The sequence below is a fragment of the Diprion similis genome, chromosome 13 (assembly GCF_021155765.1).
Source record: "Diprion similis isolate iyDipSimi1 chromosome 13, iyDipSimi1.1, whole genome shotgun sequence".
In the NCBI taxonomy this organism is placed as follows: Eukaryota; Metazoa; Arthropoda; class Insecta; order Hymenoptera; family Diprionidae; genus Diprion; species Diprion similis.
In genome coordinates, this window is record NC_060117.1 from 1567967 (window position 1) to 1591007 (window position 23041).

General features: G+C 36.8%; 3 protein-coding genes across 4 annotated transcripts in view; 1 reads left to right on the forward strand and 2 right to left on the reverse strand.

The window, feature by feature from the left end:
• Positions 1-11925, forward strand: part of LOC124413962 — a 58247-nt gene extending 46322 nt beyond the window's left edge. Inside the window, exons 6-15 of the mRNA XM_046894783.1 lie at positions 6079-6401; positions 6870-6959; positions 7502-7699; positions 7830-8013; positions 8089-8324; positions 8462-8489; positions 8748-8938; positions 9019-9306; positions 9410-9563; positions 10889-11925. Of these exons, the coding sequence (XP_046750739.1) occupies positions 6079-6401; positions 6870-6959; positions 7502-7699; positions 7830-8013; positions 8089-8324; positions 8462-8489; positions 8748-8938; positions 9019-9306; positions 9410-9563; positions 10889-11320 (2124 nt within the window). The 3' untranslated portion in view covers positions 11321-11925. The remainder of the gene's footprint in view (positions 1-6078; positions 6402-6869; positions 6960-7501; positions 7700-7829; positions 8014-8088; positions 8325-8461; positions 8490-8747; positions 8939-9018; positions 9307-9409; positions 9564-10888) is intronic.
• A 3717-nt stretch (positions 11926-15642) lies between these two features.
• LOC124414203 (dynein light chain Tctex-type 5-like) lies at positions 15643-16633 on the reverse strand. The gene is made up of 3 exons (XM_046895181.1): positions 16220-16633; positions 15915-16108; positions 15643-15808 (listed from the first exon to the last, which is right to left on the reverse strand). The coding sequence occupies exons 1-3, from the start codon at positions 16454-16456 to the stop codon at positions 15643-15645; spliced, it is 597 nt and encodes a 198-aa protein (XP_046751137.1). The 5' UTR covers positions 16457-16633.
• A 72-nt stretch (positions 16634-16705) lies between these two features.
• Positions 16706-19372, reverse strand: LOC124414113 (dynein light chain Tctex-type 5-like). Of its 2 annotated transcripts, XM_046895034.1 has the most exons (4): positions 18981-19372; positions 18309-18398; positions 17486-17679; positions 16706-16935 (listed from the first exon to the last, which is right to left on the reverse strand). In XM_046895034.1, exons 1-4 carry the CDS (start codon positions 19002-19004, stop codon positions 16770-16772), a joined length of 474 nt encoding a protein of 157 aa, XP_046750990.1. In that variant the 5' UTR covers positions 19005-19372; the 3' UTR covers positions 16706-16769. The 2 variants fall into 2 exon arrangements, with proteins under 2 accessions (XP_046750990.1, XP_046750991.1); XM_046895035.1 differs by lacking the exons at positions 18309-18398; positions 18981-19372 and adding an exon at positions 17855-17932.
• Between the last annotated feature and the right edge of the window lie 3669 nt (positions 19373-23041).

Sequence of the window (23041 nt, forward strand, 5' to 3'; positions counted from 1 at the left end):
TGGTTGGTTGGTTAGTTGGTTATAAGAGCCTCGCGTTAACCTGAAAGACGAAGAGACTGCGACGCTGAGAGGACAGCTGGGAGAGAGATCGAGAGGTTCTGAGTGTCTGAGACAGGCAGCAAGGAGGTTAATGTTACACGCTATTATATATCCTGCAGTACAGCCGGTGTATAATCTGATAACAATAATTACACTGAAATCTAATTACGAGAGTAAAAGAGAGAGACGGAGAGAAACGGAGAGAGAGAGAGAGAGAGTGGCGCATAATCGTTAGATTTACATTATAGCCTACCCGCAGCCCTTATTCTTTCATGTTATGGGTAGATATTAATTATCATACGAAAATGGATCTTGGATGTATAGATAGAAATTAGACTGTTAGATATATAGATAACTCAAACTTGGACAGATGTTGTGGATAAACGATTACTCGAGACTTAGATAGATAGATATATAGATATATATCTATAGATAGACGATAACTCAAGACTTAGATAGATACCATAGATAGACGACAAATCAATCCGTGGATAGATATTATGGATAGACGATAACTCAAGACTTAAACAGATATTATAGATAGACGACAACTCAAGCCTTTGATAGACATTGTAGATAGACGATAAGTCAAGCCTTGTATATTATAGATAGACGATAACTCAAGACTTGAACAGATGTTGTAGATGGAGGATAACTCAAGATTTAAATAGATATTATAGATATATAGACGATAACTCGAGATTTAGACAGATATTATAGATAGACGATAACTCAAGATTTAAATAGATATTATAGATAGACGACAACTCAAGCCTTGTATAGATATTATAGATAGACAATAACTCAAGATTTAAATCGATATTATAGATAGACGATAACTCAGGACTTGAACAGATTTTATACATGGAGGATAAGTCATGACTTAAATAGGTCTTATAGATAGAGGATAACTCACGATTTGTATTATTTTAGATAGATATTATAGATAGACGATAACTCAAGATTTAAATAGATATTATAGATAGACGACAACTCAAGCCTTTGATAGATATTGTAGGTAGACGATAAGTCAAGCCTTGTATAGATATTATAGATAGACAATAACTCAAGATTTAAATCGATATTATAGATAGACGATAACTCAGGACTTGAACAGATTTTATACATGGAGGATAAGTCATGACTTAAATAGGTCTTATAGATAGAGGATAACTCACGATTTGTATTATTTTAGATAGATATTATAGATAGACGATAACTCAAGATTTAAATCGATATTATAGATAGACGATAACTCAGGACTTGAACAGATTTTATACATGGAGGATAAGTCATGACTTAAATAGGTCTTATAGATAGAGGATAACTCACGATTTGTATTATTTTAGATAGATATTATAGATAGACGATAACTCAAGCCTTAGATAGATATTATAGATAGACGATAACTCAAGCCTTGGATAGATCTCATAGATAGACGATAATCTGCGACAGATCTTATAGATAGACGATAAATGAAGAGCCACTGACTGTCCATATCCATTTTTTTTTTACTTTCACAAGAATCAACCTTTTCTCCTGCAATCCTAAAACCTTATGCAGGTACCGTCACTTCCCATCCCTACGTTCCAATATTTTATTGATTGCGTCGTCTGTCGCCGCCTGAAGTAAGGAATCAGAATGATCTATCTACTTTTCTCTAAGTAAACTAGAGACTCAGGGGATCGAAATTTGAAGCTTTGAGCATAGCAGGGCAGCGTGTCACGTCAGTTCTAATCCCTGCCTTCTGGTTTTAGTGTATACACGCATATACATACATACATACATACTTATATATATACACATATACAATATGTACAGAAAATCCTTTCGGGAAAAGCCCTGAGGACTGGAAGACTAGAAGACCTGAATTTATAAGCCTCGGCGATCCCGTCACTCTCTCTTCTTCACTTGCCTTTACTTCCCTCCATACTTCTCTTCCCTCACCTTCCATTGTCTCGACAGAATTTTCGGCGTGCCGAACACTGCCTGGATAACGGACTATCTCTACCCTGTTTTCTCTCTCTTTCTCTCTCTCTCTCTCCCTCCTTGCTTTCAGTTTTGACTTTCCAACCCACCTCCTCCTACTCCTCCTCCTCCTCCTCCTCCTCCTCGATTTTCTCCCCCCTTGAAACTCCCCATCGCGAACAGGAGACTCAAACAATACCTTCTGTGCTCCACCAAAGTACATATGTACATATTTCTGTGTATAATTTTATATAAAGCCGAAAGTTGCACGGAGTGACAACAATTGATTATTATTATTATCATTATTATTAATATTATTATCAGCATCATCATCATTATCATTATCCTTATTATTATGCATTCTTAATCTAATTTTCTTTCCATAAAAGTTGAAAACAAGGGAAAAATTCTGTCAAGTTTACTTTTGCTCGAATTGAGTGATTAGCTTTCACATATATTATTTGATGTATTCGATTTTTTTTTTTTCTTCTAATACTCTACGTTTTCTTTATTTGTTAAAATTATTATCGAAAAGAGAAAAAAAATCAACGTTTTCCGTTAATTATCTTAAAAATTAACGTTCTTACTCTTGGCTTGTGACGCAGAAATCTGTATTACCGGCATATAAAAGACGTCCTTGCGGTCGCTAAGGCTGAGCCTTAATTAAGGCATAGATTTTTTTCATTCCCAATTATGTAACACAAATTTGCCAGGTTATTCGTATCGATATTTTATACAATATAACACCTGACTGACTTTATAATAATAATAATAATAATAATGATAGTGAGAATAATAATAATACGAATGATAATTATAATATTAATAGGTCAAAACAAATCGGGCAAAAATATTGAGATTTTTTAACAACAAAGTCTTCTTCTTTTTTGTTTTCTTTTAATTAACTGCCGTTTCACGTGATACAGGATAAGAACGCTATAAGTTGAAAGAATTAAAAGGAAAGAATGGCGGGAATTAAATTTCCACGATGAATAAATAAGAATTAGCGAATGAAAATGTTGTTTTTATAATCCGTTGGTGCCCGACGCGGAATTAAACGAGGAATGAAAAATTGATTAAGAAATTTTCTTTCCTTTTGTACGCAGGGGGGTGTTCATTGTTTAAATTGTTCATTTGTTCATTGTATATGTTCTTTTGTATTAAATAAACTTATTATATAACTTTATTAATAAACAAATTGTACGTATACGTACAGCATCTATTTTTTTTTTTTTTTTCATCTTTCTCTCTCCGCGTCATTCTCGAGCGTTATTGAATAATTTTCGTTCACTTATTTTCCTCCATTTTTCGAATTCAAGATATTGAATCCGCGGGACAAGTTTTTCGTTTTTCTTTTCGTTCGGTTCGTCGTATTTTTTTTTTTTTTTTTTGGTAAAAGAAAAATCGAATTAATTTTCAATAAAGAAAGTCTATCAATAACTGCGTAGAATTGTCGAATCATTAGGATAACAATAATAACAACAATAACGATAATTCGCGCGAGGTTTGCAACTTACTCGAATACCGTATTGGAATTGGAAAAATTTCAATCACAAAACGGTAAATAAACAATTTTAACAATTAATTTGAGTAGATGGACGCTGCTTGAGAGCGAATTTGAAAAAGAAAAAAATTAAGAAAAGCGTCAAAGAAGAAAGAAACACGGTCGAGAATTGTTTTCACCATCATCATCATCATCATCATCATTATCATCATTATTATTATTACCATTATTATTATTATTATTATTATTATTAAACACGCAGGTCTAAATTTTGCATTTTTTTTTTGTTTTTTTTTTCAATTTTTTTTTTTTTCACGGAAGGAGGGGGGAGGAAATCCTGTCTGATGACTGAAGGGAAAGGGCGGGGAAGGGAGGTTTTGAACGAACGAACGATGCTCTCTCTCCCATTCCATTAGCTTTTCAATATGCGAGCGGGGCTGCAGCTATAAACCCTCTATATACATATACACGAATGTTAATTTCGACACGAAATTAAATTCCCTTCGATTTTATACACAAGGTGCTGTTTCATGTAACTTCTCGATCCAGCTGTATACAATCTATTATACGATTTTTACGCAACGGGAGGCGCGCAACTCGCGGGTACCGTTACAAGTTATAATTCTTTTCAACATACATCTGTTTCCGTCGTGTGAAAAAAACTCATGACAATCGTAATCTCGTGCGAAAAAAACGGAGAGAGAAGAAAAAAAAAAAAAAAAAAAAAGAGAAGGAAAGAACGAAAGAAAGACTAGGCGCGGAAATTACCCCACGACGACGTCGCAGAGTGCAAAATAAAAAGAAAAGAAAAGAAAAGTAAATAAATAAATAAAATGTTAAAGTTGCAACAGAAGTCGAGAATATATATATATTTTTTTTTTTGTTTGGTTTTTTTTTTATTCTTGATTTTTCGTTTTCGTTCAACCGTTGTAACAATAAACTCGATAATCTGCAATCAGATATATGTATGTATATATGTATATATACTGAATTTCAATCAGATATTAATCAATATCGAAATATCAACACGCATATCGTTATACAATTGAACGGAGTAATTGTTGGTGGGGGAAATCATGAAAAGTTTTTTTTCCTGTAATTTTGTATCACCGATGGCAAACTGTATTACATTTGTTTATATTGCAGTATAACTGTTATTCGATATAATATGGGTGTAGGGTGCACCGCTGCAGTTCTCTCGCAATTAGTTTCGTGGGTATCGATAAACGATTACAACACTGGCAGCAGCAGCAGGCTATGCTGGCTATGGACCAAACCGAAACCGAAACCTGAAATCGTTAATCGTTATCAATAATATCGTTAAACTACACGCCTGTACACACATTTTTCATCCTGCAGGCTCGTAAATTAAATATGTCTGTATGCATGACGTGATACATATGGGGTATTCCATGCCAACTCGATCAGTGTTAAGTCTCGACCGTCTCAAAATCATTTCATATTTTTTTCTAACGTTCTAATCGGTAAAAAACGTGACCCTAATTTTTTTCAAATTTTTTTTATCAAACCGTTTAGTTTTTATAAATATTTCAAGACGATTGATAATGTCCATTTTTTTTTTTAATTTGAATAAATTCTCAATTTTTATCACGTAATTCGGAATTTTGTAATTTTTAAACACATTTGTTTTTTTACCGAATAGAACGTTAGAAAAAAACATGAAATGATTTTCAGATCGGGGTCGAGGTTTAACGCTGGTCGAGTTGAAAACATTTCATACACAATGTGGGTAATTATTATTGATTTATGTCGAAACACATCGGATGTCGTTATACGTTTACACAGATATTTACACATACATTCATTATATAATACGTGTAACACGCAGTAATTAAACACGCAATTGGCGCGATTAATTAATTATTATTACAGTCAAATTTATACGTTTCGGTTAATTATTCTCTCTGATCACGTCGTAATTATTCTAACGATAACAAATCTCACTTAATCAACTATATCTTAATCATCACTGACAATAACTCGTGCAGAAAGCCTCCAGTCACCTCGTATATTTATTTATTTATTCTAACGCAACGTTATACACCAAGTAATTTCGCTCTTGCATCTTGACAACCGGAAGTACGTTTGAGTAAAATGAATTTTGAATTTCATTGAGCTTAACAGGTTACGATAGATCCTTTTTTTTTTTCTTTATTTTCTTCTATTCTTTTTCTTTACACGGAAAATTGAAAATTTTCAAATTACAGAAGTTACATTTGTCTAAAATATTGTAAAAATATGGGAAAAAATTGTCATAATTTTTACCCTCGTTTCAACTGTCGTTATTTTATTTTTACCTTTTTATTTTCTTCTTTTTTTTTTTCTCTTTTCATAATTTTGCAAACAATTTTCATTTCGAATCGAAACTTTCTTTATTATATCTTGTGTGTCTCTCGTCTTCTTTGCAGAGAATATATATTTTTTTTTTTCTCAAAGACTTTGTGTTAAACGGAAATCGATTTAAGATTATAAATATTTTTTTGGGGGATGATGGGGTGTAAAATTTTCTCGCAGATTAATTTCCAACGAATTTCTTTACCCCGCAGACAATGGCGAGGCATCGGCCACGAGAAAGAGACGAGACTCGGCCTGAATCCCGAAGCTTTCCTCCGAGTACCGTTCCGTCTTCTGTCTCACCGGAAGTTCCCGCCGCCGCCGACGAGGAGGAGGAAGCCTTTTTCGAGAGGCCACCGCCGCCCTCGCCTCAAACGAATCAACAGCACCAAACGGAACTGGCGAACGGAACTCAGAACGACACTCCTCCCGGGACAATCAGGGAAGACTCAGCATCCGCTTCCGGTGTAACCGATCTCGTCGACGCGCCTTCATCATCCTCCCTTGATCGCAATCTCACGGAGGAATTAGTTAGGTCGGTATACCCGGTTATTCAAGGAAAGACGGAGTAACATTCATTTCCGTTTATCAAGGGCTGCCAGAATTTCTCATTAATTTTTATTGTGAAAATAATTTATACGATTTTCAACGAATTTTGAAAATTTTTCAAAATTTTTTTTTACAACCAAAAACAACATTGTTCTCGTACAATAATTATAGATAGTAAGTATAGATAGTTTCTTTTATGAGAATTTTTGTTTTTTGGGTAGAGAAAAAAGAAAATAATCAACAAGATAATAGATCATTTTTAAAGAAAATTAACAATTTAATTCTTTATTAAACATTATACTCACAATTTTGTACGAAATAGTGCGAATGGTTTTAATTTCCGTAGAAATTTGTTGTTGGATTTTAACGATAAAGTAGTGAGAAACGGAAAATTGGAGAAATTTTTTTTTTTTCTTCTTTTTGTTCAGTATTGGCAAATCTTCTTTCTCTACAGGTTTACAACGACGAATGGCGAGGGACTTTCGTCGTCGGAAATATTGAGTAGAAGACCTAGGCAGACATCCAGGGACCATTACACTTCCAGGTGAGTTTACAAACTCAAAGAAAACGAGGAGAAATTTTATAATCTATGTATCTATGCCTGATTTTTATCCGTTAGATTCAATTTAGTTACTTTTTTGATTTCTATCCTTTTTTCCCATTTTCGAACCGTATCGCAATTCACACTCGCAGTTTTATTTATACATTGACATTCACGCTTCGCCTTTGTAGTCGCCACGGGAATGGCTGATCTATCTATATGAATAAGAATAAAACAGTAAATATCTAAGAAAAAAAAAAAATAATAAAGAACTCGTCGATTTTATTCTAACCTAGTATCGTCATTTGAACAGTATTTTTTTTAGGAAGAAGACAACAAGAATAATAAGAATTAACTTCTTTATTATCTTTAGGCGTAATAATACTAAATTCTTTTCATCCAATCGTTGATAAGAATTTTATTATCGAAATCACGCTAACAGCGAGAAGTCTAAGAAAACGAGGAAGCAATTCGCTATATTTGGCTACTGAAAAAAAAAGGGAAATTATTCGGGCGACAGTGAAATGTGGTATGAATTAATAAAGGCGGGGTTACAGAACGTCGGGTTGGCGCAGGTCGCGAGAATCGGGCGGCCATGGAGCTTCCGGTCCATCGGAAGAGGCTGTAACTCTGAGGAGGCAGGCGAACAGCGGCACCAGGATAGCGCCGAACATGATTGACCGGATATTCGACAACAGCAACAGGAGGCAGTACGGAATGGGATTAATCGGGCGATTATATGGGTAAGCGAGAAGAACATTAAGAAAAAAAAAAAAAAAAAGAAAACACAATTTTTGTTATTCACAGCAGTAATTCCTCGCAGATAATGATGATTTCGAAAGGCGACTGATTAAACCAAATTTTCGCTTTCAGACGTTCGTTTAGAAAAAGCGTCGCTCATAAACCTGACGTGAAAAAACAGCTGGACGATATCGAAGATCACAGGCCCTTCTTTACCTACTGGATAACCACCGTTCAGGTCATGATCCTCGTCATATCTTTGGCCTGCTACGGCTTCGGACCATTCGGCTTTGAGCTCAATCACAGATCTGGCTTGGTGAGAAAATTAGACGCGATTTTTGTTTTTCCTTTTCGTATAAACGTCACTTTTCATCCTTTGCCATGCTCGCAGGTACTCGTCACGAGCTTATCCCTTCAACAAGTCGACTATCAGGAGCCTGCAAACTTTTGGATCGGTCCAAGAGCCGCGGACCTTATTCATCTGGGGGCTAAATTCGCACCCTGCATGCGGAGGGACATTAAAATCCTGAAGGAAATAGACGTGTGGAGAGAAAGGGAACGCGACACCGCCTGTTGCATACGCAACGACGACTCGGGATGCGTTCAGTCGAGCAAACAAGACTGCTCTGTGAGTAATCGAACTACCTTATCCACGTTTTTGATTCTCGAAATTGGGTTTTTTGTTTTTTTTTGTTTTTTTATCTTGAAACTAAGCGAGTTCTGGTCCGATTTATAATATTCGTTCTGTGTCCTTGCAATCAACTGGTCCGGGGATTGAGATCAACTATGACGGTAATTAAACCAGGGTTATAGACCCTGATCCTCGTCTTCTGTATTGGGAACGAAAATGTGGCGCTGTGACATCTGGTAGCAAAATATGTAACGTCTAACTCTAAGTCTTAATATTGCTAATCAGTCACGCCTTCACGTTCGTTCGCAATAACCGCATGTATGAAACTACGTTTATTTGTAGAAAACTTGTGGATTATTCATCGCTAATGCTTTTTCTTTTTTCTCTCTCTCTCTCTCTCTCCTGAAATTCTCGTACAGAACACCATATCTACGTGGAAGAAATGGGGCCCAGGAGACAGCGGACCCGGAGGACGGATAAGCGGATCGGTTTGCGGACTTGATCCAAAATTCTGCGACGCTCCAGCCAGCATCGCGCCATACGAATGGCCCGACGACATCACCAAGTGGCCTATATGTCGGAAAACCAATCCGTTTAACCAGAGGTTCAGGTGAGTCGAATGAAACGTTGGATTACATCTTGCTAAACGGAATATCCTTCCAATTTTTCTCACCAATCAAAATCCCACAGCAAGGGTGGAAGCAACCAGATGTTTCCGGTGGGTCGTCACATGGACAAGATGGCGGAGCATATGGTTTGCGAAGTCATTGGTCATCCCTGCTGCATCGGGATTCATGGGATGTGTCGAATAACCACAAAGGAGTACTGCGACTTCGTACACGGATATTTTCACGAGGAGGCGTCGCTGTGTTCCCAGGTCGAGTGTCTCCACGACGTATGCGGCATGATTCCGTTCCTCCATCCGGAGTGGCCCGATCAATTCTACCGTCTATTCACCTCGATTTTTCTCCACGCTGGGTGAGGGTTTTTTTTTTTTTTTTTTTTTTTTTTTGTGTACGATTCGATTATCCAAATAGCCTGATTCCTGTCTTACCTTGACGCGTGATTTATTTTTCTCCAGGATATTTCACCTCGTCATCACCCTCTTCGTTCAGTACTTCTTCATGAGAGACTTGGAGAAGCTCACGGGATCCTTCCGCATTGCGATTATATACTTCACTGGTGGACTTGCTGGAAATTTGGCCAGCGCTATATTTGTTCCTTACAGAGCTGAGGTGAGCAGCGCAACTAAAACGTCCAACTGTTGCTTGGTACACGCGATGATAGGATTGAGAATTAGGAATGAATGCAATTTTTGAGAAAATATAGTACTGAAAACTGAAACTGTCGTTTCAAAATAATCGACGATATATTTTTCGAGAGGATATAGAAATTTGAAGTATAACACTTTCGGGAAAAATGAAAGTACTTTCTTTTGTGCTAAATTCTGACGTTTACTTTACCCTGTAATTCTTCCTCGAGTAGCATTTTCATTATTATGATCATCGAGCGGAATATTTACTCCAAGCTCTTTTCAATCGAAATTTCTGTTTGAACAGCAAGTGGAAAGTGAAAGGGGTCGTCCCCTGTTGTTTGATGGGTCACTGTTCGCCGGTTAAATATTGCCAGAATCGTTCAATAATGTAACAGAAACGCGCGCAATGTTCGATATCGATATTAGGTAGGCTTTTAAACTGGTAGGACTCGAGTTTTACAGGCAAAATGGTCTTGAGGAGACGACGGTGAGTGGAGTCGAAAAGTCGGGATGGTAGTCGGAAGCGTTGGGAGAGGCGAGAATATAATCAGAGAAGTTTTAATTGAATACATCTGAGCAAGAGAGGCGGAAGAAGTAGCAGCTGTAGCAACAGCACCCAGAAGCATTGGACGGACGATTTAACAGACAGGATTTTATTGTGTGTTCGCAATTTAATCAACACACTTGTGGCTGTTTCCATCTCTCTCTCCCTCTCTCTTTCTCTCTTTTCAAGAATCAACTGCAGCCCTCGGAGGGGAAAGCAGAAATTCTCTTCGCTCTTTCTTTCCTCTACTGCTAAAGTTTCTCGAAGACTCTTGAAGCAGCCCTAAACTCGCACACAGACGTACGGACTTTTGTGCAGGGTGCAACGAACGAACTCTATTCTAAATACTCGCGTTCGCATTTCTCGTTCCACTTCATTGTACGTACGATATGCCTGCACAGTTTTGTTCGCATTCTTTCTTCAAACTCACGTCTCAGGAAAACAATTTCAATTCTAAGTTTAAATTCCCGATCAGATATATTCTTAATGTCCAATACTCGATGGCGAAATTGCGTGCGATACAAATTCAGATGAAATTTCACAGTTCAGTGCCTCGCCAATGACTTATCGAATTGATTTGAATAAGAACTGAGTTAGAAAATGTCTGACAAGGTATTTTTCTTACCTTTTTAACTCGGCCTTTGGTGATAATTAGTACAAAATAATCGTCTTCAAACTCTGTAACTCTCTCGAACCTTAATACTCAGGAAAACTGTTCCAACGATCATCTGCTAAGCTTAAAATTTTTTTTTCTCTTCCAGGTGGGACCAGCGGGAGCGCATTTTGCCCTCCTCGCGACGCTCGTCGTGGAGGTTTTAAACAGCTGGCCAATGCTGAAGCACCCTCGCAGGGCGCTTTCAAAGCTGCTTCTCTCGCTGTTCGTGCTGCTGCTGCTCGGGGCTTTGCCCTGGATCGACAACTACGCTCATCTCTTCGGCTTCGTGTTCGGTTTCCTGGCCGCATACGCCGTGATGCCGTTCATATCCTTCGGGAAGTACGACCGACGACGAAAGATCCTCCTGATCTGGGTCTGCCTGGTTCTGATAGTCGGACTGTTCGCGATGCTCCTCGCCCTCTTCTACAACGTTCCAGTCTACGAGTGCGAGATCTGCAAACTCTTCACCTGCATACCGTTCACCAAGGACTTCTGCGCCTCTCAGAATATCAATTTCAAGAGGGAGGAACCCGTATGACACCGGGGGCAGCGGTCAAGAGCCGAGCTGGCAGTTCCGCTCGGCTTCTGGTCAAAAGCTCAGCATCCGCCGCTGCCGGTCCGTAAATTCGGAATAACACTGCCCAGTTTCGATTCGAATTGGGATTTGGATGATTTCTGGTTTCCTTATGTCGGGAGTCGCCGTTACGTCGCTCCGATTTTCATCGATTTCGGTATAGATTATCGCAGCTAAGGGTAAATACGTTGGTGTCGGTCCCACCTTATCACCTATACCTAAAATAATCTACACAGATTAGCCGGTTCTACCTCCCCAATTTCCTCTTTTCCCTCCGCCTAAACATTCCCGCACGAGGAGATAAAAGAAATCGGAGAAAAAAAATAAATATTTTATCCAAATAAAGAAGAAGGAGGAAAACAAAGTGAGAAAAAAAAATTACCTACCGGACTAGGTATAAGGACGTGAAATATTTTTCTCGAATAATACCGATGCACTGACAGCACAAATAATATTGTTTAACAATATTAATCGATTAACAAATACTCGTATAAATATTACTACTGGGATAGAAACATTCTTACAAAAAAATATCAAACGGAAGAGATATTTTTGTGTGGTGATATAGTGATAATAATAATAATGATGATGCTGATGATGATGATGATGATGATGATGATGATGGTGGTGGTGTGGTGGTCGTAAATATTACACGCGACGTGGGTGTTGTTAATTCTTTTTCTTCAATATATCAATAACTGAATACGCGAAAGATATGAGAAACTTTACAAGCAATTGAATAACACGAAGTTGTAAATATAATAATAATAATTCATAGTACTAACAACAATAATAATAGTAATGATAATAATAATAATAATAATAACCATACCCATACCTATGACGACGACGACGACGACGACGACGATGACGATGACGATGACAATCTTTTTTTTCGACAAACGACCGATGACAACGATTCGTCGTATAACATAAATAGCATATGTGTGTATACATATGTGTATATGTATAATATGTATATATGCCTGTGTATACAACACGGATGACGGTGAGAGATGAAATGAAGAGGTGAATATATAACATCTTAGTTATTATTAATAATAATAATGACACTAATACTAACATTAACGATAATATTATAAGACTTGATAAGACATTTTGATTAATTACAACTATATGCATGTATTCGTATATTCATATATGTATGTGTGCACACACGTGCACCCATATAGGTATGTATGCGTATATGTTAGTGAAAATTAATATGCGATATATTATACAATATACATATAAATATAATGATAATGATGATATTGTGGATGTGTATTTTATTATAAACGCGTAAAATAATTATACCATACGTACATCTATATATACATAATATTCATATACATATAACATTATATTATACTAACTATAAGTTATACAATAATAATATGTATAATGATTATACATGCATCATAGGTATATATATATATATATATATAATATACATATATATATACACGTACATATACAGAATTACATACACACAAACACACACACACACACACACACACGCGTGCATATAAATATTATACTTATAACATAAATGATAACGTTATGTAAAATTATAAAAATAATAATAATAATAATAATAATAACAATAATATTACAACTTACGATGATTCTTAGGAAGAAAAGTGGTGAAAGTTTTAACTCGGGAAACAAACAAAAAAAAATCGATAAATCATTAAAGATTATTAATATCGTATTATTATTGTTATTATTATTGTTATTAATATTATTATTCTCATTATTATCATTGTTGTTATTATTATTCTCATTATTATTATTATTATTGTTGTTGTTATTATGATTATTATTAATATAATTATTCCTATTCGTCGAGAGTGAAATAGCTTAAGAAGAAAAACGTGCGAACAATTAATTAAAGGGGAAAAAAAAAAAAAAAAAATGAAACGAAATGATAGATGCGTGATAATAATAATAATAATGATAACGATAATATTCATAATAATGCTAATAATGATAATGATCTTTCGTAAGGATTGTAAAGCGTGATCGGAGATCGCAAGAGGAAGAGAAGATATTAAGAGAAAATTTCATTTCAAATAATAACGTATCACAGAGTGAAAGAAAGAGAGAAAGAAAGAAAGAAAGAAAGAGTCGATGAAGATAACGCATTAAAAAAAAAAAAAACAAAAAAAAAAAAAAGTAGTAGAAGATGAAGAAGAAGAAGAAGAAAAAGAAGAAAAGAAGAAGATATGTGCCACGAAGAAATTTACGATATACAAAAAAAAAAAAAAAGGAAACATTAATTATACATATACAAATATACATGAATATATATATGTATATGTATATTAATAATAAACTAGGTACGTGTAATGTATATTATTATATACAATCACGCGATTAATCAGAAATGTATTTGAAACCACCCCCACGTTCAATCGATCGATCTTTTTCCTCGATTTCCACTGTATTCATAACACACACACACACATATATATAAAAAAAAGAACAAACAACATTATTATCAATATTACTCAAACTTCTTTTCATACGTTTTTTTTTTTTTTTTTTTTAATCCTTTTTCCTTCTATTATTATTTCCACTTTTTTTTCTTATTCCTTGCATAATTATTACGTCAAATCCATTTACTGAGACTAATAATTATCGATGTATTTGAAATAAATAAAATGATGGGAAAAATGAAAAACAAAAAACAAAAAAAAAAAAAAAAAAAACTAATAAAAACGAATGAAACGAAAAATAATCGTCGCGTACTTTTATGTGAAGTTTCTGTTCTTTAATTACCCCTCGTCTCTTGTCGCCTTGCATATAATTATTGACAGCAGAAGATATTCAATATATTTCATTGATTATACGATTGATTTACAATCTTAAGTTGATTTCTGTAGAATGCGATGAAAACGCGAGTGGTCGATAATTTTAAAAATATCGTAAAACTTCGGGTATTAAGAGGTAAGGAAAATAAAATCGAAAATAATGGAGTTACACGTGCATTGACTTGCGTGCGGAAATATTTTCGGACAGGCTGAAAGGTGATGAAATATCTAAACCTACTTGGAAAATAGCCGAAAGAAATTCACTGTGATTTAATTTTCTTAAACCAAACGATTATAAACATCTTTCTTTTTTTTTTTTTTTTTTGTATTTTTTTTTTTTTCGCGTTTTTCTAGCTTTTGAAGGCAATTTGTTCTTCAGAATTCGATTTTCATCGTATAAAAATAAATAGATGATAGTAATAATGATAAATAATAATTATAAACTAACAATAACGATACAGTATCTCTCTCTCTCTCTCTTTATATATATTATTAAATAAAAATAACGGTAACGGTAAATTTTATGACGAAGTTAAAACTTAAAATTAAGAGATTAATCGTAATAATTATAATAAAAAATGGACCAAAGCTGTACCTACACAACGATTGTTGCACATGCCTGCGGACGTAGTTCCTTTTCTTTTCTTTTTTTTTTTTTTCTTTTTTGCGCTGTTGCGTTTTCTTTTCGTTTATTCCTTATTCTCCGATAGAATCAATCGAAAGACACGTGCTCTGTAAGAATAGTTTTGATTTCTTGTGTATATTGAACAAGAAGAAGAAGAAAAGAGAAGAGCAGAGAGAGAGTCTCACTTTTTCTTCGTTTTTATATTACATATATAAAATATTATAAATATTATTGTACCAGTCACTGTTACACGAATCATGCATATACATACCATCGCCCATTAGTAGTAATAATAACAATAATAATAATAATAATAATAATAATAATAATAATAATAATATATCAGTTTAAATAACAATAAAGAGAATGTATAAAAACAATCCTCACGCGTACAGGCAATTCTTCTATACGTTATACATTGTATAATATTCATTCCGTCATGTTTTGAAATCATTTTATTTTTATCGTCTGATAATATCATTGAAATAGAAAGAGAAAAACTCGTTTCTTCATTCCGTGAATCGTTCGTCGTCGTCGTCGTCATCATCATCATCCATTCGTGTAGTGAAAATCATGAACATTTTACTTTTAATTTCCTCGTTACTTTTTTCTTAATCGACAAAATTCTCACGATCATCCGCGCGTGGAAAATTCTTACGTAAAAAAAAAAAAAAAAAAAAAAAAAGACAGAGATTCGTCACGGAAGTATGTAAACAAATATCATGAATAAATCATTCTCGGATCTAAATTTTTCCACCACTTCAATAATACGGACTGCGAATCTAACGGGCGTGCCGGAAAACTTTCGCGAATTATTATAGTTGTTACGGTCATTTTATACGGTATTATTCGTAATAAACACCGACGACGATCCCGACGGCGTACATTTGCGAACTTTCGAATGTAAAAGTCGAGTGATTGTCTCTCTCAATGTCCCACAGCCTGCCATTAGCGACTTGCAAACTTTGTCCGGTCTTTTCTACTATCGTCACCTGCACTATGAACTTGTACCTGAAACGAGACGATGCAAATAATTATTTTCCTTTCACCGCGGTTATGATTTCAAATCGCTTCATGCGATTTTCGGTGAAATTCGAAAATCGGTGCAATATCTCGCCTGTCGTAGTCCTTTCGGTATATCCGATTCCTTATCTCAGCCGTCATGTCCTGGCAGAGTTTCATACAAACCTCCGGGTTGTATTTCATCCCGGTCAGGGTGGTGGTCATAACTTCTTCGAGAACCTTGTCGACGACTTCCTGTTTCCAAGGGTTGTGGGCATACAATCGATAGCTGTTCTGGTACCTCGGAATCTGCGTTACGAATCAAAAGGCGGCAACGAGTTACAGAAGAAAACGAATTCTTACCTGCAGCTAATGTTCGAGTAAAAAGTTTTCCATCCGTTTATAAATGTAAAATCGAACCTTGAATCCTCCCTTTACGCTTCGGTAAGTTGCACTTGTGACTTGATGGCCCGGAACCAGAGAAACTGAACTCATGCCGATTTTTGACTGCTGGGAGAAGCCTTTGCTCAGTGGCCTTTGGCCCTTGGACAGAGAGAGGCGACCATTCGACGAGTCTCTCGTCGTCGAGGCGATTTTCACAGGCGCGGTTTGAGGGTGGCTTGAATTTTGAGGGGCGTAATTTTTCGAGAAGCTCATTTTCACCAGTTTATTTTTCACTCTCGTTTATTCGTTCGCATTTACATCCGTCTAGATCCTATAATAATATGATATATCTGGCTAATTTACAATCGATAACTGAAAGAAAAAACCTCTCTCGCTCTCTTGCTGATCTGTCTCTCCGTCATTCATTCAAACGTCAGTCAGTCAGTCGTCGTCGTCGGCGTCGTCGTCGTCGTTGACGCATATGACGTGAATTACACATGAGAAAAAGGAAAATTTAAGAAAAAGAAGAAGGAGAAACAGCGAAACGGTCGTCGGTTGTCCGGATGATCTTGATCCAGTCCGGAATTCACTCGCAGTAAACGCCGAAGACGCAACAATAGGCGAAAAAGGTTCTCGTCTCGAATGTGAAAGTGGAGTAATTATCCCTCTGCACGTCCCAGAGGAATCTCATCGACGCTTGTATTCCTTGACTAGCCTTTTCGTTGATCGTCACTATCACTACGATTTTGTACCTGATGATAGAACACATTTTTTTTTTTTACTTTAAACATTAAGGTGCTTATAAAGGCGCGTTCTACACCTCGAAAACGCGGGGATGCAAAACTCCTATACCGCCTGAGCGATCAGAGTAGAACTTGGGCAGTTAATGCCTTATTTTGGCAAAAAGTGGAGCGTCTTTTTATTTTTTCAAAATTTGGAAAAAAAATTTACAGATTGGTTACCACCCACAGAAATTGGCCAAATTTTCACAGTTGCACTGAATGGATCGAACTATCCGGTATGATGCCACTCGGCGGTGATGAAACACACATTTTAAGCCCAGTCCCATGAGATTTGATGGTGAAATGACGAAATGGCAGCTGATCTGGTTTTTGATTATGAAGAACACCGAAATCTCATTTTGGCTACATTTGTTACCGACCTTTCACGCATGCCGGTAATGTATGCGTGTAATGTCGGTAAAAAATTACCGGCATGCGTGAAAGATCGGTAACAAATGTCGCCAAAATGAGATTCCGGTGCTGATGCCTAGTTTAAAAATTCCTTGTGCAACAAACCAACCTGTCGAAGTTTTGTTTCCGAATCCGATCTCGGATGTCAGCGCTAATTTCTGCACAGAGTTTCGGACACTCTTTGGAATCGTATACGATGTCTTCGAGGTTGTTGGTCATGACTTGCCTGATGATTTTATCCACGGGATCAACGTTGAAAGGTTTGTTTGACTCCAGACGGTAGCTGTTCTGATATTTCGGCGCCTAGGGAAGAGAGAAATGAAATAAAGTATGAATTTCATGCCCAGCGGAGAGAAAAATGAAAGGTCAAGATCGGAATATAAATAAAATAACACTTGTAATTCTCTTCAGGTTTTTTGCGAGGCGGAAAATGTGAAAAATAAAAACTACATCAAGCAGATTTTTTTTTTATTTTTACCTGATCATGATTTTCGTCAGCTGAAACTGCGCCCTCAAATTGCGTCGGCATGATTTTGTCGTACAAAATAAAATGCGGTAAAAATTGTACAGCCAAACTAATCTATCGGATAGAAAATTTCTGAAGTAAGGTATGAACGTAAAAAAAATTTATTGTTAAATAAGGAAATCATAAACGACAGGATAAATAGCGATATTCCAAGACTGCACAACCGTTCTTCGGTATGTATCACCGAGGACTTTATACCAGGTATAAGCTTTGTTCGCATCAAGTCCCTTATTTAACTAGGGATCGATCGATCTCGTACCACCGAGCACCAACAGGCACATATTTTTCACATTTTCATTATACAAGCCCGCGTATCCTGTGATACCTTCTTCTGTCTCTGTGATTACACTTTGCCTGTCGCCAATTTGTTTTCGCACGTTTTTGAAATTGCGAATTTCGCTGTTACCTTGGGTGTCGCAGAGTTGTTGATTGCGGCTTGTACGCTACTCTGACGATTTATGGCTGCTGCAGGACGTCCGTCGTTTCTCTTCTTTATCTTAAAATTCAAATAATTTTCAAAATTAATTCAGACCGATATGCAATGCAGCTTCTACTACTCGTGTGGAAAATTCGATCCTCTTGCTGTATAACGTCGATCGACGATTCTCGCCTCCGGGGTGATAAATTTTAAATGGATAAATTCGAGGGACATTGCGATCACGAACTTAATACCGAATAAGAAAATTTGCATAACTATCATTGCATGCTACGCTCCGTTCTCGAAGGCTATATATATAATCTATCTGATAAGCGTCTATCTATGAACTACAATACCGCTTTGGATAGGACTGAAATTGACTAGACGACGGGTAATTATGAACAAAGATGATGAGAAAAATCGCTAAAGCTGGTATCAACGAACGAATTATAACAGGGACCGATTAAGTTGATTGAAGTTTGTCTTTTTTTTATCCATTTTGGTGTTCGCCCGAGTTGCTTTATCAAGCTTATAAAAATCTTTATTATAAGTTATTAAAGGCGGAATAATGGAGCGGCGATTATAACTCGAGGTCGTAATTAAAAAAGTTTTTCATTTTTTCGATAGCCAGACTAGACTGACAATGAGATAAAAACTTACGGATTTTACAAGTGTCGTCGCCATCGTTATACACCAGTGGATGCTGCCGAAAGAGTTTAGTTACCGTTTCTTTCACAGTTCTGACGAGTATTTTTCAATTTTTCCGACGAACTTTCTGCCGTCGATTTCCCTCGAGACTGGTAGGTAATAGAACGGCTGGAACAGGTGTGACTAAATATCACGAAATCAGTACGAATATCGACCATTTCTTCGCGCATAGGATGAATCACTCTTCGTGTCTATTTCGCTCTTTCTATTATTCTAGTTCTCCCTCACACTCTTCTATATATAAACCTTTTCGGCTTGCAGTAAGTCATGCAAGGCGAGCTGTAATTTGGAAGCACCTGAAACTATCGCAATCATCATTATCACATTGGCAATGGCTAAAATACAAAATTGGATGTTCAAATGAGTATAGTATATAGTATAGTATATAGTACTGGAGTATTCGTATTCAGATAAGAAACTAAAAAATATTAAAGATATGTCCGATTTCCGCAAAAAAATATACAACTTTCAAAGAGGGATCGACATTATTTTGCTTAAGAGAAAGATTGCGCGAAGTTATTGGAATTTATTACATGAAATTTCGATGGAAGTGTGGCTTTCTATTGTCTTCAGCTGTTTGATTGACTAGTTTATGCAATATTTTTGACTTATCACACTCGGATTCGTACGTTGATTCAAATATGGTATTGCAAGTGTACGGCTGTGGTACAGACTTTTCTTTCAGAAATATGAGATCTATATATGACAGCTAAATGATCATTTGCAATGACAAAATCATTACTTTTACACGCCGTTGTGGTCTCTTTTCGTATAACAAGTTTAATTTTTGTTGCATACCGAAAAGACAAGAGTTCCAGAAGCTAGGCAATCTGAGTACACTAATTTATAGCTGGTAACGATGCACTAGGCGTTGGTGAAGTGTGGATTACAAGTCTGGAATCTGATCATCGTAAGACTTCGATGCGAAACGAAGAATATAATACCAGGGAATTTTGTTCGTGAAAATATTTGTGAATTTCATGTGTACAGAATCTAGTGAATAAACGTATACTTGGATATATATTTTCATTGCTTATTAGTTTCCTGCCTCTTCTACGCGTAATTCCCAGATATTAAGGGGACATGAATGTAAACATGGATTTCAGGTGAACAAGCATGCATTGAGACACACAGTATGGACACCACAAGCGATCAATCTGTCAGTACCTGTTTTTAGATGACCTCCTCGGCTTAGATGGTCTCCTAATACCAGGAGCACTTGAACGCTGAAATGTCTCCGATTTAGTCATCTCTAAGTAGAAATTAGATGGTTAGTAAGACCTAAGATGAATGTTGACCTCTTTGTATTTTTTCCGTTCATTTTCCGGAGTTTTTAGGAAAATACTCCACTTTGTTTATTCTTCTCTTACTTATGAAGTAGTTTTGCCAAAGAATCCGATTGCATCCAGTCGAAAAACGGTGTAAACAACAAATACAGGGGACAGTCAGAGAATTTGACATTTACACCAGGTTCTCGTGGTGGTGAAAAATAATTGAAGAAGAAGATTCGAGTCTCAGTTTATTCGAAATACATTATTTCTGGTACAAGTGTTCTCGTGTTAGTATGGTGCACTACAAGAAATTTTCAGATGACAATGAGGTAAAAGACGATTGAATATATATGATTCACAATCACATACAAAATCAAGAAAAGACGCGAGCACGAAAAAGTGCAACTTGCATTGTCATAGGAAAAAAATGTGGAATGATATTTAGGATTTTTGGGGGTACGGTTTATAAGTATAATTGCAAGTTCCAGCTTGCGTAAACGAGTAATGCGGCTCGACAGAATTCGTCGTGTATGAATTATGATATTGTGATATTATTGTTGTTCAAACGAGTAAGTGGGCCCATTGGATTTTTGGCGAAAATTTCGACGATTCCAAAAAGTGCTACAATAAGATCTTTCAGGCACTATTCCGACGTGATTTTGCGAGCGAAATCGATTAAGCGTAGTCCCAATACGCTGCAAGCGATAGTTCAAAAGTTACAGCCGAAAAACTCATGATTTTCGTCGTCATTTCTCTTCTGCAGGTCCTACGCTATTTTTGATGTGTTTTCTGAGTTCCTGGGGGTCGAATTACTCTGGAAAGGGTCATGCGAATCGAATTCCAGACGAAAGATTTTTCGGCAAAAAAAAATCGAAGGCTAACCCCTTTGGATTTTTGGCGAAAATTTCGGCGATTCCGAAAAGTGCTGCAAGGAATTCTTTCAGGCACAATTCCGACGTAATTTTGCGAGAGGAATCGATTAAGCGTAGTCCCAATACGCTGCGAGCGATAGTTCAAAAGTGACAGCCGAAAAACTCATGATTTTCGTCGTCATTTCTCTTCTGCAGGTCCTACGCTGATTTTGATGTGTTTTCTGAGTTCCTCGGGGTCGAATTACTCTAGAAAGGGTCATGCGAATCGAATTCCAGACGAAAGATTTTTCGGCAAAAAAAAATCGAAGGCTAACCCCTTTGGATTTTTGGCGAAAATTTCGGCGATTCCGAAAAGTGCTGCAAGGAATTCTTTCAGGCACAATTCCGACGTAATTTTGCGAGAGGAATCGATTAAGCGTAGACCCAATACGCTGCGAGCGATAGTTCAAAAGTTACAGCAGAAAAACTCATGATTTTCGTCGTCATTTCTCTTCTGCAGGTCCTACGCTGATTTTGATGTGTTTCCTGAGTTCCTGGGGGTCGAATTACTCTAGAAAGGGTCATGCGAATCGAATTCCAGCCGAAAGATTTTTCGGCAAAAAAAAATCGAAGGCTAACCCCTTTGGATTTTTGGCGAAAATTTCGGCGATTCCGAAAAGTGCTGCAATAAATTCTTTCAGGCACTATTCCGACGTAATTTTGCGAGAGGAATCGATTGAGCGTAGTCCCAATACGCTGCGAGCGATAGTTCAAAAGTTACAGCCGAAAAACTCATGATTTTCGTCGTCATTCCTCTGCTGCTGGTCCTACGCTATTTTTCACGTGTTTTCTGAGTTCCTGAGCCTCGAATTAGTCTAAAAAGCGTCATACGGATCGATTCCCAGACGAAAGATTTTTCGGCAAAAAAAAATCGAAGGCTAACCCCTTTGGATTTTTGGCGAAAATTTCGGCGATTCCGAAAAGTGCTGCAAGAAATTCTTTCAGGCACTATTCCGACGTAATTTCGCGAGAGGAATCGATTAAGCGTAGACCCAATACGCTGCGAGCGATAGTTCAAAAGTTACAGCAGAAAAACTCATGATTTTCGTCGTCATTTCTCTTCTGCAGGTCCTACGCTGATTTTGATGTGTTTCCTGAGTTCCTGGGGGTCGAATTACTCTAGAAAGGGTCATGCGAATCGAATTCCAGCCGAAAGATTTTTCGGCAAAAAAAAATCGAAGGCTAACCCCTTTGGATTTTTGGCGAAAATTTCGGCGATTCCGAAAAGTGCTGCAATAAATTCTTTCAGGCACTATTCCGACGTAATTTTGCGAGAGGAATCGATTGAGCGTAGTCCCAATACGCTGCGAGCGATAGTTCAAAAGTTACAGCCGAAAAACTCATGATTTTCGTCGTCATTCCTCTGCTGCTGGTCCTACGCTATTTTTCACGTGTTTTCTGAGTTCCTGAGCCTCGAATTAGTCTAAAAAGCGTCATACGGATCGATTCCCAGACGAAAGATTTTTCGGCAAAAAAAAATCGAAGGCTAACCCCTTTGGATTTTTGGCGAAAATTTCGGCGATTCCGAAAAGTGCTGCAAGAAATTCTTTCAGGCACTATTCCGACGTAATTTCGCGAGAGGAATCGATTAAGCGTAGACCCAATACGCTGCGAGCGATAGTTCAAAAGTTACAGCAGAAAAACTCATGATTTTCGTCGTCATTTCTCTTCTGCAGGTCCTACGCTGATTTTGATGTGTTTCCTGAGTTCCTGGGGGTCGAATTACTCTAGAAAGGGTCATGCGAATCGAATTCCAGACGAAAGATTTTTCGGCAAAAAAAAATCGAAGGCTAACCCCTTTGGATTTTTGGCGAAAATTTCGGCGATTCCG

What these genes read in the sequence shown, in the direction of transcription:
- LOC124414203 (XM_046895181.1), bottom strand. Translation starts at nt 16,456, where the DNA reads ATGAGCTTCTCGAAAAATTACGCCCCTCAAAATTCAAGCCACCCTCAA. An exon ending in GCGTAAAGGGAGGATTCAAG is followed by an intron (nt 16,109 to 16,219) that starts GTTCGATTTTAC and finishes TTCGTAACGCAG; the next exon opens with ATTCCGAGGTACCAGAACAG. An exon ending in TACCGAAAGGACTACGACAG is followed by an intron (nt 15,809 to 15,914) that starts GCGAGATATTGC and finishes GTCTCGTTTCAG; the next exon opens with GTACAAGTTCATAGTGCAGG.
- LOC124414113 (XM_046895034.1), bottom strand. Translation starts at nt 19,004, where the DNA reads ATGGCGACGACACTTGTAAAATCC. An exon ending in ACAACTCTGCGACACCCAAG is followed by an intron (nt 17,680 to 18,308) that starts GTAACAGCGAAA and finishes TCTCTTCCCTAG; the next exon opens with GCGCCGAAATATCAGAACAG. An exon ending in CGGAAACAAAACTTCGACAG is followed by an intron (nt 16,936 to 17,485) that starts GTTGGTTTGTTG and finishes TTCTATCATCAG; the next exon opens with GTACAAAATCGTAGTGATAG.